Here is a 17,604-nt window from a genome sequence, read left to right as displayed (position 1 = left end):
TTTTGATAATATGATACCAGGCCAATAAATTATTTTACATGCTTTTTTGTCATTCCCTGATGCGCTCTACTTTGCAGGCCTGGGGTTTCACACAGCCTCTTCCTATTGTGTAGCCGAGATAATCAGTCTCAGTCAGACCCACTCGGCACTTCTTAGCGTTGGAAGTCAGTCCGGCACGTCTAAGGGCTCCTAGGACCGCGTCGAGATGCTGGAGATGGAGACACCAGCTGGTGCTATGAATCACGATAGGTGGCTGTGTATTCTTGGTAGGGCCGTAGAACTCAGTCCATCATCCTCTGGAATGTTGCCGGGGCCCCGTGGATCCCGAACGGCAAGACGGTATATTGGAATAGCCCCTCGGGTACGGAGAAAGCCGTTTTAGGTTTCGCCCTTTCCGTCAATGGCACCTGCCAGTAGCCCTTGGTCAGGTCCAGGGTGCTGACGAAACGAGCAGGGCCGAGCCGCTCTATCAGCTCATCTACTCTGGGCATGGCATAAGCATCACACAGTGATATCTCATTCAATTTGCGAAAGTCATTACAAACTCTCAGGGACCCGTCTGGTTTTGGCACAATAACAATCGGGCTGGACCATGGACTATGGGATTCCTCTATTACTCCAAGTTCTAACATTTTCTTTACCTCTTCTTTTATAGCCGCCCGCCTGGCTTCTGGGATTCAGTAGGGCCTTTGTCTTATCACCTTTTCGGGTTTGGTCTCAATGTCATGTTTGATCGCCTGGGTCCTTCCTTGCAGTTCCTAGAGGCGGTCCTGGTTCCGTCCCAGAAGTTCCTTAACCTCCAGGACCAGGAGGCGTGTGGGTCGGATCACAGCTGACTCTTCTCACCCTGGACACAAACTGTTCTCCCCTATCCCCTCAGGCAGGAGACTACGGTCCAACCAGACCCACACCTCCCGCCACCTGAACAGTTTTTTCCCCTTGTAGTGGATTGTCCGAAGCTTAAGCAAGCAACAAAAGTAGTTTAGTACAACAAATTTATTTACCCATTATCAGAAGTGCAGGTTGAATTAAGTTGTCCGTGCAAGCAGACACAATGTACTCCAGAGCACACAAGACACACACCAGCCAAAATCACCCCCGAGTTCCGGTCTTCTGCCATTCATTTATATGTCTGTTGTGCGTCATCGTTCCTTATCAAATGCGTCAATGTCTTGTTTTGCTTTTCCTATCTGTTCCATAACAACTCGAATTCTGTAGACAGGTTGGCACGACTCAATATTCACTTTTGTCCCACAACTGGTCCATTCAATGGCACAAAATACAAGAGTATTGAAAATGAGCGGACATTCTTAAAAGACAAGAAATATAGGTCAAAAGGTCAGAAATTCTACTACATACCCTCCTTCCAGGGTCTTAAGACCCTGGACCAAAACAATTTCTGATATAGACCACTAACTTAAATCTCTACCGCAGATAGAGGCAAAAACCTCAATGTTTTTATACGAGGCAAAAATTCCGTCCATGACCCTCCTTCAGAGCGATCGCTGTTACCAGCCTGCAGTAAAACCATCTCACAGAACACAATTAGTGGCCTACCCTTTGATTTAGTAAAGGAAAAACAAATACTTTGATCATGAACATCATTGAACATAAATAGATGAATGTATATAGACTTATGACTGTAAGACATTTTCAAAAATATTTTTCCCGGCATTTGCAATGAATGTAGTTACCAATATTGTTAATTATCAATTGATTTTGAACACACAACTGAATTTCGTATGAGTCCATGTTCGATTAGTGCTCGTATAGATGGCTCGGTGGTGCCTCAGGCTGGTGGCCTGCCGACACCTCGTTGGGCTTTTGGCTGCCCTGGTGAAGAAAGAGATCCACTCAAACAGTCTGTCTCTGTCTCTTCTTGGGGTGTGGTTCAGTCCATTGGGCAGACTGTTCAGTGGCATGTGCGTGCTGGCCGAAATTGGGGAAAACTCAGGTAGAGTTGGAGCTGTGGGGGCTTTGGGGAAGGCTGGGGCAGAGTATGGGGCGTGGGGCTTTGGTCCAGGCCCTCGGCTTGCTTCAGGCCTCCTCGCTGCTTCGGCACTCCCGACACTTCTTTCCACAGCTGCTGGAGTCCCGGTGGACACATTGGCTGGCAACCTTAGTTGTTCTCGTCATCGCTGGCAAGGTGTTGTCTCTCCTCTCGGTTCCTTCCAGTCAGGTATCGGGTGTTGGTCCTGGATCGGCTTTGACCGTGCCCCTCTTAGCGAGTGCAAGGGAATCTGGAGTGGCTGCTTTCATCCTCAAATCTGCACAGAGGAACTGGCACACAAATTCTACATTTTGCAAACTTACCATTTTGGTCTCATGGTCTTTCCACCTTCCTAGGAAGCTGCTGGTCCTGAGAAGTGCTGATCTTGTGACTGAAGAAGATTAACCTGTTTTCTTAAAATAGGTGCCGTTGTTTGACCTAATCTTTTTGGGGAAACCATGTCGGGATATTAGATCATTCACAAAACATTTAATTACTGAATTGGCACCCTCCTTTGAGGTTGGGGTTGCTTTCGCCAACCACTGCAATTGTCAATCTAAATCATTACGTTCCTTTATCCTTGATCATATCGATTAAATAAAACCTCAACACGCTCAAACTTGACCCAATCCAAACTCACCTCCCCCCTCTGTCCCTCTCACAGGGACAGTGTTAGTCGTAGTAATAGTAATAGTAGTAGTAGTAGTAGTATTAGTAGTTTCAGAAACATCCAAGAAAAAGAAAAGACAGCTGATAGTCAAGTGCAGCAAGAACAGAGGCGGAGGACAGGTCATGTTTGAGGTCACTGTTCGCTTTTGCAATAGTACTTTGATATTTTACAACACCTAGTGAATTATTGTGGCCACAACAATTCACTAAATAGTTGTATTTAATTTAGTCTATCTATGATGGGACAATGCACAGAAACATTAAGTTCAGAAACAGATATGTTCTGTACCAGATTATATCTAAATAGCTACTTTCCATCTGTAGTCCCTGGCTACCTAAATTAAGGGGATCCACAAATCAAGCAATAAAATTATGACACTAATTAATCATAATAAATATATACATTCATAATAATCAATAATTAATCAAAAATAATCATACTGTAGCATGTATTCAATTATAAGAAAAGTCACCAAATGCCCCTTCATGGACACATACTTACCATACAATACAACCACACCTTATTTACATCATCACACAAAGACCATACATGCTCTTGTTCACATCTGTCATCATTCGTAAAAACAACCAAGATTTTAACAGCCATACCTCACAATTTACAACAAAAATGCTCTCATGGATAAATATAATACTCATTAAATTGATGTGTCAACATAATGCCCATCTTAGTGACCGTGTGAGCAGCCTTGATTGCTCCAAAGCCACCTTTTTTTTTATTTCAAATTTTCTATTCCTTTTGTTATAACGTGGAGAAGGCTAATTGGTCTGTACATGTTCTGGTCTTCTTTATTTCCTGCTTTATGGATTTAATCATAGTAGCAGTTTCTCCACGTGGTAGGGAAAGTGTTTTCCGTTATTGATTTATTTATCAATCGTTGTTATACGAGCAATAATACAATCCTTATATGTTTTTAGGAAGATAGTGTCCAACCCATATATATATATCTAGATCGTGAGTCTGATAATGCAGTGAAGATTTTGTTTAACTTTGTTTCATTTGTTACTTCTAAAATGAGTCCATCCTGAATAAATGACAATTATTTGCACTGATTTTGAGGGATTTTTATTCAGGGTTTGTACAGACTGGATGAAATGTTCATTGAAATTATTACTTATGTCCAGACTGTCTGCGATAGTAGCGCCATTGATATTTAATGTTATAGTGTTGTTTCTTGTTTGCTCTCTTCCCGTAAGTTTGTATCTGGTTTTCCATAACTCTCTATTGTTCCCTTTTGCAGCTTTGATTAATTCTAAATGAAAGTCAGCCTTAGACTTCCGCATAAACATTGTTACCTTGTTCTTCCAAACTTTTAAAACATACGATCTGTATTTAGACCTGTTATAATTGCTCTTTTGAGAGCTGAGTCCCGATGTCTTTATTAGAATCCAAATTGTTTTATTAATCCAATGGTATTTTTATTTTAGCACTCTTCTTTCTGGTTTTGTATTCGTGTATTTACAGATGATCTCTTTAATTTTTGTCATCCAATTGTAATTCTAGTAGGGCTGCTTATCATTTGTATCATGTAGAAGCCGTTTATAATATCCTTAAGTTTCTTTCTACGCGTCTTATTTAACCAGTCCAGATTAACGTCCCCCATGACGTTATTTCTGTCATACTATGCTGTTTGAGGATGTCTGAAAATGAATCAAGAAAAATGTCTTTAGCTGTGGTCGGTCGGTATACTACAATTACCTTGAAATACATTTCTGAGGAACATGTGATTTTAATTTCAACATACTCAAATTGATCTACTTTTAATGTTTTCCCTTTCATAAATCATAATTCCTCCCCCCTTTGTCACTCGATCTGTCTTTTCTGTAATCTTGTCCCCCGGGACATTAATTAGAACGAAAGGTGTTGTGGGTTTTAACCATGTCTCTGATAGACAAGGTAATCCGGATTAGAGTCTGACAGTAACTGCTGGATTTGTTCAGTATGTTTCCTGTGGTAGAAAGTTTAATAATGCGGACACGTTTGTTACTGAATACTTTCTACAGACTTCTGTCTCTCTGCGACTTTGTGTATGTAATAAGCAACTACAATTATTTGATATGCTTAAATTTTGTTTTAGCTCAGCTGTTGTGTAGCTGCTAGGTCCTTGTAGCCTACAGCAGGAGTGTCCAAATTGCAACCAATAGCTATGTTTTTAACAGACAACCGAAATAATTGAAAATGTGGTATTAGCGTATCGGTTCAATCAGCGGCAGCTACGCCCTGTTTTATCATTTGACCTAAATTTTTGGTTTCGTAGGCAGGACAGAGGGAACAATGTGGGTCATTAGTTGTCCATCTTATACCATTCTAATTGTTGTAAGGATAGTTCACATGAGCGGCCATACCTTGAGTCCTACCATATATAACAGTCAAAAGGCTCCTATTATGAGTCGTCTAATTGGTGATCATACACTTTGGCGGTTTGGGTGGCAGGACACACGGACGCACCTCAGTCAGCTAGTGCTAGGACAGTTGGAGCAGTCCCCGTCTTCCACTCGTTCCTGGGAGGCGTCCCTATTAGTTGTCCGCTGATGTCGTGCTGTCAGGCAACATCAGGAATTTCCTTCTGTGCGGTATTGAATTGTCAGGGCACAGTTCGTAAGCAGGTCATTACAAGGTGTGTGCAGGTTGACCACAAAGGAATGCTTCAAAGATTGTGTTGAACATTGTCCGTTGACACTTATGTCCAGCAGGGGTCTGTTTGTATCCTGCTGTTCGTCCTGCTGTCACACCTGTATTTTTTGTGAGCATGTTCTGGCTACAACTTTGGAGCTTGTCTTGTTCAGAGAAGCTGGCAGTCCCCCGGCTGCACATCCTTTCCACCCTCGCTTGACCTAGCACAACCGTGGCTACCACCCAAGTCCGTCTGAATGGTTTTACGTTTTGTTGAGGTTTTTTCCTCCAGAATTTGGAACTCAAAACATGTACACCCATCATTTTCATATCCTCTCGGTTAGTTCAATTTTGCATATCACGTTTTTTTTTTAAATTACAGTTTTAACTATCCCATTAATTGCTAATCAATAACCTTAATTCAAAGATTATACGTACTACTTCATGTGTATTTAAGTACCCTTTTAATTCACTTAAAGATTATGTATAAGTTAATTTAAACTATCATTTGTCTATCAGTAGGCGCGAGCAAGCTGTCATGCTTGCACTCTGACCTCCCGCTGTGCGTGATACTCTCCAAAACAAAGGAATGTTTTTATTCACGTTTCTCCTTATCTTTCAGCTAAATCTTTTAATCTTTTAACTTTTAACGTCCGCACTGTGTTTATTTTTATTGTCTGCATTTTAATTTTGCTTTTATTTTCTTTCATTTCCCTTTGTTGTCTGTGAAGCACTTTGAGTCTTGTCCTTGCCTTGTCTGTCTCCGACTGGTTATCTAACCTATTCACAACAAACATACAAGGCCATGCTCTAAGCGCCAGCCCTAATCACACTTCTCTTTTTTTTTTTTTTTTTTTTTTAACTTTACATATCGGCTCTTATTCTAATTATTAATGTAGGCTGTTATTTGTAATTATTATTCAACACTATTCACAGCAAACAGTTGTAAAGTTATAGTTATTCGCATTATACTCTCAAAATCTATAGCTAACTGAAAGCTGTTGAGATTTGGTTTGCCTACTTCATCTCAGTGGCCTAGTGGTTAGAGTGTCCGCCCTGAGATCGGCAGGTCGCAAGTTCAAAACCCCGGTCGAGTCACACCAAAGACTACAAAAAATTTGGGAGCCAAATCACCAAACATGATTCCCCCACCTCCCAGGGGCAATCACGGGGGATGGGCCAAATGCAGAGGACAAATTCCACCACACCCAGTGTGTGTGTGACAATCACTGGCACCCCAACTTTAATTCTAACTTTATTCTGTCATGCCATTATCCTCTTCTAGCTCAACATCCAGAAGTATGGTGTACTGAAATGTGTAAATAAAAATATAAATTACTCCAAACTAAAATGTCAGACTGCACTTTAAAGTTACTTTTATTAAATTAATTTCAAAACTAACCACCACCACAGCAGACATCTTCCTCAATCCTATCCCAATACTCCCATAAATTAGAAAGGTATTTCACAACAGTGGTTAAGTAGTTATTTTAAGTAATAGATCTCAATATGTAGTAATTAATAAGACTAAATTTGCCCTAGTGTGTGAATGTTGTCTGTCTATCTATCTGTGTTGGCCCTTTGATGAGGTGGCGACCTGCCCAGGGTGCAAAGTCAAATTGTGAAACAAAAATTAAAGTTAAATCAAGTGGAAATTGACAGAGTATATGAACTACATTCTTGAGAATAGTAATTGATCATTAATATGTTGGAAGCCACATATTGAACATATTAAAGAAAAATATCCAAATCCATTGCTATTCGGTATAAAGTTAAACACATGCTGAATAAGAAATGTCTGCACATGTTATATTATTCATTTATTTTTCCATATGTAATATTGTTTTGAAGTTTGGGGAAATGTTTATAGAAGAATTATAGACCCAATACTTAAACTTAAAAGGCTCATTTCAATATTACACAAAGCATTATTATTATGATCATATCAATCCATTTTTTAAGTCATAATGTGTTAAATGTTCAGATAATTTAATTTTAAAACAATGGCAATTATGTTTCCAAGTAAAGAACAGCCTTCCAGTTTGTATTCTTAGCTTGTTTACATTATGAGGAGAAAACTATCATTTATGGGGGATATTGATTTTTGAAATAGGTCAAGTAAAATAAAATAAAAACACAAATGTATTTCAGTTTTAGGAGTTAAATGATGTACCATCCTCAGTGATGAGCTGAACACATGTAGTTTTTTGTTATGGTTTAAGAGACCCTTGAAAAGTAAAGTTTTTTAACATTATGCAATATAGTAACAATTACTTTCATCTTTTAACGTTGATGTTCCAGGTAATTTAATGTTCAGTAATTGTATATCATAGGCCAATATAAGCTTTGGCTTCCGCCTATTCTTTTTTTTTTTTTCGGTCATTCTTTTTTCTTTTCTTTTCTGTGTGTAAATGTGTATGATTGTTAATATGTCTAATTTACTGTTAAACTGCTCACACAAATTGGTTGATGGTTGATTACATGACCAAAATAAACTTATTTCATCTATTCATTCATTATCTATCGCACTCATAGTTTTATTCCATTTTGCATGTAATTATTCCTATTGATTTCTTCCCCTTTCACTCAAATAACTAAACAAACAAATAAACAAACTTGCAGCTAACCACAATCAACAGCATACTATTTACGAATCCAAAATAATCAGTCTTATAAAATAATTTTAGCTTTAGATATGATTTAGGGCAGTGGTTTTCAACCTTTTTTTTCCAGTAAATTAAAGAAATAAAATACAGCATAATGTCATTATTTTCTGATTTATTAAATTGTATAACAGTGCACCATATTGCTCATTTGTTGTGGTCTTACTTGACTTATTTGGACAAACAAAAAAATAAGAATAACTAAAACGTTTTAAAAATTAAATAGTGATTAAATTATAATAAAGATTTCTATACATATAATCAATCATCAACCTTCTTTGGATATTGCAATAGAGATCCATCTGGGCTCGTGAACTTAATTCTAAATATTTATTTTGTTGAAGAATTATTCTTCTATAATTATATTTATAAAGGATTTTGAATTGTCGCTATTTTAAAATATTTAAAATCTCAGGTACCCCTTGGCATACCTTCAAGTACCTCCCTTTTTTGTCCGAGCGGAAACACCATACCCTCCTTTGAGAACTACTGGTTTAGCCTATAAAAAATCCTTTGTCTCATACATCATTACACTGTACAACTCCTCTTTGGGGGGCTAGGATGACAGGGAATGCAAAACAATAACAGTGCAATACTTTTTTATATCATGGTCGTTAATGCCTAGTTTCTCTTTTAATAGAATCTATTTTGTTTCCATTTATACCCTTATTAGTTACTGTTTACTTTTTAGTTCTTCTTCCAAAGGGAACTCTCCTGAAGGAATCAATAACGTTTTATCTGTCTATCTATCTATCTATTACTAACCCGAGCACAATTCATGACGTCATGCTCATCTTGCAGACAGTTATTTCCATTTAGTTTTATTCTCTATTTGTAATTCTACATGCACCAATGTCACATAAAAATTTGCTTTCTTTGTTATTTATTTACATTATTATTTCTGGTTTACTTGCTGTCTGTTTACTTAAGTTCTCATATTTTGGTCTGTCTTCCTTCTGATTAGAATTTGTTTAACGCTTCTCTACGTTTTGTTTTGACAATGGCGCTGAGTGGCTCTTATCTGTACTTCTTCAGACTCTATGTTTCACAGATGCCCTTAGATGTATTAGAATATAAATTTAACTTTTATTTTATTGTGTGTTTATTCCTAAAAAAAATTAAAATGTCAATGTATAATCAATTTATCTTTCTCAAATTTAAATTCAATATTATTAATTTATTTGTTGTATAACTATTAATTCAAAGTTACAATGTGTCCTAATCTATGATGTTTGTGCGTGTGTGTTTGTCTCAACTTCCACACAGAAACTGGATGGATCAGATAAGCAACAAGGCTGTACCAAAAAAAAAGTATACTAGACATATAAATGAATGATGAATTAAACAATGTTTCAATGTCCCACAATCCGTATTTATTGATTGATATTTAAACGTGTAATTTTCCATATATCTATTATTTTACTGGACTTAGCAAGCACCTACTACTAGCACACTCTACAGACCGAGAATAACTGTTCAACCACACTTAGTAATGCCAAGCTAGATGCTAACTTAGCCTTACTATGCCTCAGTAAGCAAACTTTTGCTAACACAATGCTAACCTAGCTCAATGCTATCCTAGCTCAATGCTAACCTAGCTCAATGCTATCAGTGTCACTCCTCTTCGAACCAATGCCTCACGCAGCTGTCACTCACACAGCCTCGTCACACGCACACACTCTTATCTCAAAATGTCTCCCAGCTTTTTTTTTTTTCTTTTTTTTTTTATATGCGTCACACAGTCACTCACACACAGAGAATTTACCAGCACAGTTAAAAGTAAATGCAATAGACAACTATTTTTCTCATCCAGAAGCACAGCTGTATCATATCAGAACCTTAATAATAAGAACAACATTTATCATTCACTCTTAGATGGACAAATAGTCAAGTTTAAGGAGGGTATTCTGGACTTCCCTGCTTAGGCTGCTGCCCCCGCGATCCAACCTCCGAGAGCGGAATAAGATAATTAAATGGATAAATCATTCACTCATATGTTTTCTGTACATAAACTTTGTCTACTTTCTCACACGCACACACATTTTAGACAATTTCCAGACTTTTACAGATAGCGGGGCTGTGAAAAAAGCGTGAGGGGAGGTTGCGAGGGGGGGAAGGAAGGGGGGGATTAAACCAGACAAGAAACCAGGTGCTACACAAAAGTTATTAAAATACGCAGATATATATATATATAAATTTAAAAAACACACACATTTTTATCCCACAAACCACTCCCCCCTGGTCCGGACCAATATAAACAACTAATGCACGCGTGCTTTTGTGGAATCGGCCGTCTCATATCACAAAAACCAGGTTCCATCATTGCTCATAAAACGGCGATTAACCCGTTTCATTGGAGCAGCACCTGCGTTATCAAACTGACCAACACGGATCACTGGCCTCTAAGGCGCCATAGGACCACCAGGAATCACCCAGTATCCTACAGACATCGTGTCTGGTCAGTCCCATACAGTTTCACCAAGTTTCACCAAAGCTCTACCATATGGAGCCCGAGACGCCACCTGTCTATTCTGCAGCCATTAAACAGATTCGTGACAACTTGGCTCAGTTGATCTCCTTTACCGGAGTCACTGAATGGTCACCTAATATGAGGCTTTTTTACACGCTGAGTCACAAGGACTAGGGACCGCTGCAGTTTCCACATAGACAGGTGTCTCGCACTTTCACAGACGTATCAATTTTATATGGGCCAAATGTGCCACCAGTTAGCAACCCTTGCCTTAAATTTATCTTTGTCCAACTCTGGCTAATTCTGATGCACTTGCAGAAAGAAGCATCCTCTGCCAGCAACGACAGAGGATGAAGAGGTTAAAAGAAAATTTTCGTCTCACATCGTCTGTGCTTCTACACTCCAAACCACCAAAATTCTATCAACAATCCCCTAATGTTAAAAACAAGAAATCACAAATATTCAACAAACACACAGACAAATGATCACATATAAAACAACTCAATCCAACCATAATTTACCCCAGTCCAGGTTGTTTTTGGAGAACCTGACTAAACCTATCTTTTATGAAAAAAAATTTCAGTTTTCATCTTACCGATCCCGTTTCTCTTCAGACAGACAACTTTTACACAATAAGCAAAATAGCTTACCTTTTATTAGATGCGCGCGTGCAAGCGTTGTCTGCCTGAGAGAGAAGCCGGGAGCGGATGTTGACTTGCAGAGTTCTGGACCATCCTAGTTCGTGACGCCAATTTGTGTAGTGGATTGTCCGAAGCTTAAGCAAGCAACAAAAGTAGTTTAGTACAACAAATTTATTTACCCATTATCAGAAGTGCAGGTTGAATTAAGTTGTCCGTGCAAGCAGACACAATGTACTCCAGAGCACACAAGACACACACCAGCCAAAATCACCCCCGAGTTCCGGTCTTCTGCCATTCATTTATATGTCTGTTGTGCGTCATCGTTCCTTATCAAATGCGTCAATGTCTTGTTTTGCTTTTCCTATCTGTTCCATAACAACTCGAATTCTGTAGACAGGTTGGCACGACTCAATATTCACTTTTGTCCCACAACTGGTCCATTCAATGGCACAAAATACAAGAGTATTGAAAATGAGCGGACATTCTTAAAAGACAAGAAATATAGGTCAAAAGGTCAGAAATTCTACTACACCCTCGGCCATCAGGCAAATGAACAATAACTCCTAACAGTAGCTCCTTGAATTCCTTGAATCCCTTTTAAGTCTATAACATGATCTGATAGCTCAGTTACAGCTCTTTTTATTACCAAATATGTGTTATATGTGTTTTATGTTGCACGATTGCATCAAGAAAAATTCCTAGTTTGTGAACCCGTTCTCAAACAATGGCAATAAAACTATTCTGATTCTGATTCCTGCTTTTGGGACGGGGAGAGGTCCTCTCCTATAGGTACCCGGGGAGTGGTCTGGGGAGAGTGTGCAGTTAAAAACGCAGCAGATGGCAACGGTTCTGCCACATGCCATTTTTTCTGAATATTTACATGGTAAATTTGGTGACCTTTCCGCCGGCCTGGCTGGTTTACCTTGTAGTTGATAGGCCCTATTCTCTCAAATACCTTGTACGGCCCCTGCCATCTGGCAAAGAACTTGCATTCGCTGGACGGAACTAATACCAGCACTTTTTCCCCAACCTAGAACTCTCGGAGTGTGGCGCCTCTGTTCTTGCCCGTTTGCTTTGGGCTTTTTCCATATGTTCTCTGACCATGGGCCAGATTTTGCGAGCCCGGGCTTGTAGTTGGGCGACATGGGTTGGTTCTCCCAGGTTTCTTTCGCAATGTCCAGCACGCCTCGGGGACGTCGGCCATAAACTAGCTCAAACGGGGAGAAGCCAGTGGATGCCTGGGGCACCTCTCTGATTGCAAAGAGGACATATGGAATGAGGTGATCCCAGTCTTTCCCGTCTTCGTCGGCTACTTTTTTTAGATTCTTTTTCAACTCACAGTTGAAACGTTCCACCAGGCCATCTGTCTGAGGATGATATACAGAGGTTCGTATGCGTTTTACTTTCAGCCATTTGTAGAGCATGAAACATGTGCCCTGGTCCGTTAAAATCTCATCTGCAATTCCCACTCTGCTAAACATCATAAACAGTTTGTGTGCTATAGCTTTGGCTGAGGCTGTTCGTAATGGTACAGCCTCCGGATATCGGGTGGCATAGTCTACTATTACCAGTATGTAGCGATGTCCTCTGGCTGACTTCGGGAGTGGTCCAACGATGTCCATTGCCAGACGTGAGAACGGGGTGCTGATGATGGGGAGCGGGACCAAGGGGTTTCGATACGTGGGTCTAGGTGCTGTCTTTTGGCATTCGGGACAGCCCTTGCAGAAGTCTTCTATGGCTCGTTTCACACCGGGCCAACAGAAGCGGGTTATTACGCGGTCACATGTCTTTTGTACACCTAGGTGAGCTCCCAACTGATGAGTATGGACAAGATAAAGCACTCGGGAGATATGAGACTTAGGCACCTGCAATTGCTCAATTATGTCCTCGCTCTTAGTTAACGCACCTCTATACAGAAGGCCATTTTTAATTAAAAAATACGGTGAATTAAGTGCACTCACCCCTTCACATTTTTGTCCGTCAATTTCCACGACTTGCTGGCGGGCCCAGCTGAGGTTCTGATTATTCCACTGGGCAGTGGCAAACTCGCCCGTTTTAGGGTTGCTGCTCGCTTCTGGTACGGGGAACTCCACAAAGGGGTCCCCTTCCTCCTCTGCCTTCTCCTCCTTCCTGCTCTCCTGTCGCTCCTCTTCAGCCGAACTGTCACTCAGTGGGGCCTCTGACGAGGGCCTAAACGCAGGGCAGGCCACAAGCGGTCTCATACTTTTGCGTCCATTGTTGTGGCGGCGACGCTGCCATGGAACGGCACCTGGGATGTAGCTCGGGGTCCAGTAACGACCAAAGAGTACACAGTCGGACCCGATAAGTAGTGGAACAGGCAGGTTTGGTACCACTCCAGCTGGTAACTAAGGGCGGGGACATAATTGAGCAACTGCTGGTGCCTAAGTCTCATATCTCCCGAGTGCTTTATCTTGTCCACCCGATAATTTAGTTAGGACCTCAGCGGGTGCCCGTGTAATAGCCAAATCTTTAGCATTTTTTTTTTTACTAACTCTTGCACTGCACTTTGAAGTTCAGCTTGGCTTTTTAACAAAGCACTCAGTGCTTCTGCGTGGGACATCATAAGAGGTTGGCGTGAATCAGAGTACCTGCATTCTCCGCCATATGTTGCACCTGATTCTCACCAACACACAGGATTGGGTTTGCAAAAAGCCGAAACGGGCATTTACTGCACAAGTCTTTGTAGGAAGGGCGGGTGTGGAAGTATCAAACTTAAAGTGTTCCTTAACAAACATAAATATCTCCCATCCGGGGCTGTCAATTCTTCACACAGCACACTTCTTTACATGTCGTAAGTAATTGCCTATCAAACAAGAGAAAACATAATATCAGAAATCATTTCCCTAATAATGTCATTAATGGGGAAATAGTGGATGTCTCACTTACCGCCTGATGCACCTGCCTTGACACAGAGGACAGCCAGACCTGAATGAGGCAGAGTTAAGAAAGGTTTGTAGCTGGGCCCCATCTGGCCGCACAGCTGGTGGCACTTCAGGCTGATTGAGCAGGTACAGGGGAATGGACCGCCCCTCAATGATGCGGCCAAGGCTGGGGCGTTGTCTTCTGTGTTCCACTCTGCCTCCATGCCCTGGCTCCTCCCCTGTGAGGTGCCTACCTGTCAGGCGGTGCTTGAGGGAGACTCCACAATATATATATATATATATATATATATATATATATATATATATATATATATATATATATATATATATATATATATATATATATATATATATACACACACATATATATACATACACATATACACAGTATGTATGTTTATATATATACACATATATAGAAATATATATACATTTACATGCTTTATATTGATTTATGGTTTACATAGAGAGGTGGGTAGAGTAGCCAAAAAAGTACAGTTACCTTATTTCATCCAAATAATTAAGTATTCAGTGTAAAACTACTCAAGTAATGAGTAACAGCTCAATAAACATTGGTAGGCTAACATGTTAACATTAGTATGCTAACTTTTTAGTTATACACCTTAGTCCAAGGGTCGGCAACCCAACATGTTGAAAGAGCCATATTGGACCAAAAATACAAAAAACAAATCTGTCTGGAGCCGCAAAAAGTTAAAAGCATTATGTAAGTGTTATAATGAAGGCAACACATTAAGTTAGTGTTTCAGAGGGTGAGATAACTCCTGAAAATTACTGGCTTAAAACTGCGAAAGATATAGATGTGTGGGCCCAAGTGAAAGGAAAGGACAGGCTCTCCTCTTCTAATGGATTTATTACAATCTTTGCAAGCTGGGTAACGTTTGCTGTGGTCTGGAACAACATGGCACACAAACAACTATCAGAAATACATACAGATAATATGTCATGAGACATGCAAATATAAATTAAATACACGGAGGACATAAGTAAAGGAAATTAAATAAACTCAATTATACCTACAAACGAGGCATAATGATGCAATATGTACACACAGCACATCAACAAAGGTCACCTTTGTGCATTCACGCACAGCATAAAACATTTGGTGGACAAAATGAGACAAAGACGGAGTGGCATACAACACGTCCTTTTGTGGCAGCGACGGAGAACACGTAAACCAACTACGGTGAGTTCATGGACCGCCAAAATTAGGACAAAACGGCACTGGCCAAATACTGTCATCAGTGAAGCATAAACACAAAACTATTAAACAGTAGGCTTTCTAACAATTAGGAAGGTTTATGTTATGTTTTCCTCATACAGAAACATTATTAAAACAACAAATATATTTTCCCCCCCGTCATTTTCTATTTTTTAAAAAGCTCCAGGGAGCCACCAGGGCGTTGCTAAAGAGCTGCATGCGGATCGAAAGCTGGGGGTTGCTGACTCCCGACCTAAACTCTGAAGTCTGCAAGTATTAGTCAATACAACTGATTTTAATTTAGCATGCTAACATTTTAGTCCAAGGGTCGGCAACCCAACATGTTGAAAGACCCATATTGGACCAAAAATACAAAAAACAAATCTGTCTGGAGCCGCAAAAAGTTAAAAGCCTTATGTAAGTGTTATAATGAAGGCAACACATTAAGTTAGTGTCTCAGACAGGCTGTCTTCTTCTAATGGATTTATTACAAGCTTTGCAAGCTGGGTAACGTTTGCTGTGGTCTGGAACAACATGTTAACATTTGCTGTGTCTGGAACAAAATGGTAACGTTTGCTGTGGTCTGGAACAACGTGGCACACATTCAGAAATGCAGTCAATATTACATACAGATAATGTGTCATGAGACATGCAAATATAAATGAAATACACAGAGGACATAAGTAAAGGAAATTAAATTAACTCAAATATACCCACAAACAAGGCCTAATGAGGCAATATGTACACACAGCTAGCCTAAATAGCATGTTAGCATGGATTATTAGCACTCCACACAAGTCAATAACATCAACAAAGCTCACCTTTGTGCATTCAGGCTCAGCATAAAACGTTTGGTGGACAAAATGGGACAAAGAAGGAGTGGCATAAAACACGTCTTTTTGTGGCAGTGACGGAGAAAGTTGTACACGTAAACCAACTACGGTGAGTTCAAGGACTGCCAAAATTAGGACAAAACGGCGCTGTCCAAATACTGTCATCAGTGAAGCATAAACACAAACATATTAAACAGTGGGCTTTCTAACAATTAGGAAGGTTTGTGTTATGTTTGTCCTTCTACAGAAACATTAATATAACAAATATATTTTTCCCCATCTTTTTCCATTTTTGAAAAAGCTCCAGTCATATAACGTTGTATGTAACATGTTGTCTGTTAGCTTGCTCAATGTCAGAATGCTACATTGGCATTCTAATTTTTTAGTTGTACACCTTTGTCATATAACTTTGTATGTAACATGTTAACTTTTAGCTTGCTAATGTTAGAATGCTAAATGTTTGATCTTTTTTTACTGCCATACACCGCAGAGTGATATAACTTGGTGCATGACACAACTGCTAGCTTCATGCTAGTCAGGGGCGTCACTAGCTTTTAAGCACAGGGGGGGCTTAGCCCCCAGGAGATGCACAGGATGCGAGCGAACGTAGCGCACGAGCACAAAACTTCACAAACGGCTAACAAAGACTTAGAAATTATTCATTGTTATTATTATTATTATTTCAGTCGGCTTATTTTCAATCTGTGTTCAGTACAACAACAAACATGGGTTTGCACAGTGACATTTTGTTTACAGCATCAACAAGAAACAATTACTTGCATGATCCTTCAAGATACACTGAAACACAATGAAAGTCATGGCATTAGCCTCTATGTTATTCATTCACAACATAGAGGCTAATGCCACGACTTTCGCTCACAATACAATAATTGTTTGTTCCCAAATATTTTGAAGTTGCACAGATTACATTTTGGGCACATATGTGACTAAAATGGTTGTAAATTCAAGCCCTGGAAATATTGCTTAATTACTTGAATTAAAGTCATATCTGGATCGGGATGATTTGGCTTATATATAACATATTTATATATATATATATTATGGCAAGCCGTTAAGGAAATTAAATATATATGGAAGTCTGAATAGAAATGAGAAAGGTTTATATATACTGTAAATAAGAAAGACTTAGAGTCCATCTGCTGATCTGAAAAAGAGCCAAAGCTGTCAAAGAGCTGAGGGACCATCTTCAAAGTGCAATGCTGAAACAAATAATGCAAACAATAAAATGTAACTTCCAGGGCTTGAGATGAACGTAGTCCCGTCGTCCCGTTTCTTTTTCTTTTTAATGTATTTATTCATTTTTCATTTTATATTAAATGTCTTGGTTTTTCCTCCCTCTGAAAATCCTATGAAATGTTTAACAAGCCATCCTATAATAATACAACAGCTATTAATGTAACAATACAATAAAACAAATATATTTATTATTTAATGATGTTCTTTTCATTATTTTAACAATAGGCTAATGTACGTATATTTCTTTATATAGATTCTACAAAAAACACAAAACTTAAAAACAAAATTATTTACAATTGCAGACACAAGGTTTCGTGCAGCTTCACT

At 39.4% G+C, this 17,604-nt stretch overlaps 1 protein-coding gene across 2 annotated transcripts in view; it reads right to left on the bottom strand.

Moving 5' to 3' along the window:
- Positions 1-953: 953 nt before the first annotated feature.
- Positions 954-17,604, bottom strand: part of snx18a (sorting nexin 18a) — a 190,156-nt gene continuing 173,505 nt past the window's right edge. The window contains exons 3-4 of one of the 2 annotated variants that reach the window (XM_062051053.1): positions 11,075-11,199; positions 954-2,381 (exon numbers count right to left, since the gene is read on the bottom strand). In XM_062051053.1, the coding sequence (XP_061907037.1) occupies positions 11,081-11,199 (119 nt within the window). In that variant the 3' untranslated portion in view covers positions 954-2,381; positions 11,075-11,080. Of the gene's footprint in view, positions 11,200-17,604 lie in introns of both variants that reach the window. The other variant, XM_062051052.1, reaches the window with a different exon arrangement.

This window comes from Entelurus aequoreus, linkage group LG06, assembly GCF_033978785.1.
Source record: "Entelurus aequoreus isolate RoL-2023_Sb linkage group LG06, RoL_Eaeq_v1.1, whole genome shotgun sequence".
Taxonomy (NCBI): domain Eukaryota; kingdom Metazoa; phylum Chordata; class Actinopteri; order Syngnathiformes; family Syngnathidae; genus Entelurus; species Entelurus aequoreus.
Note: the sequence above shows the minus strand (reverse complement) of the source record. Positions and strands in the feature narration are given on the sequence as shown.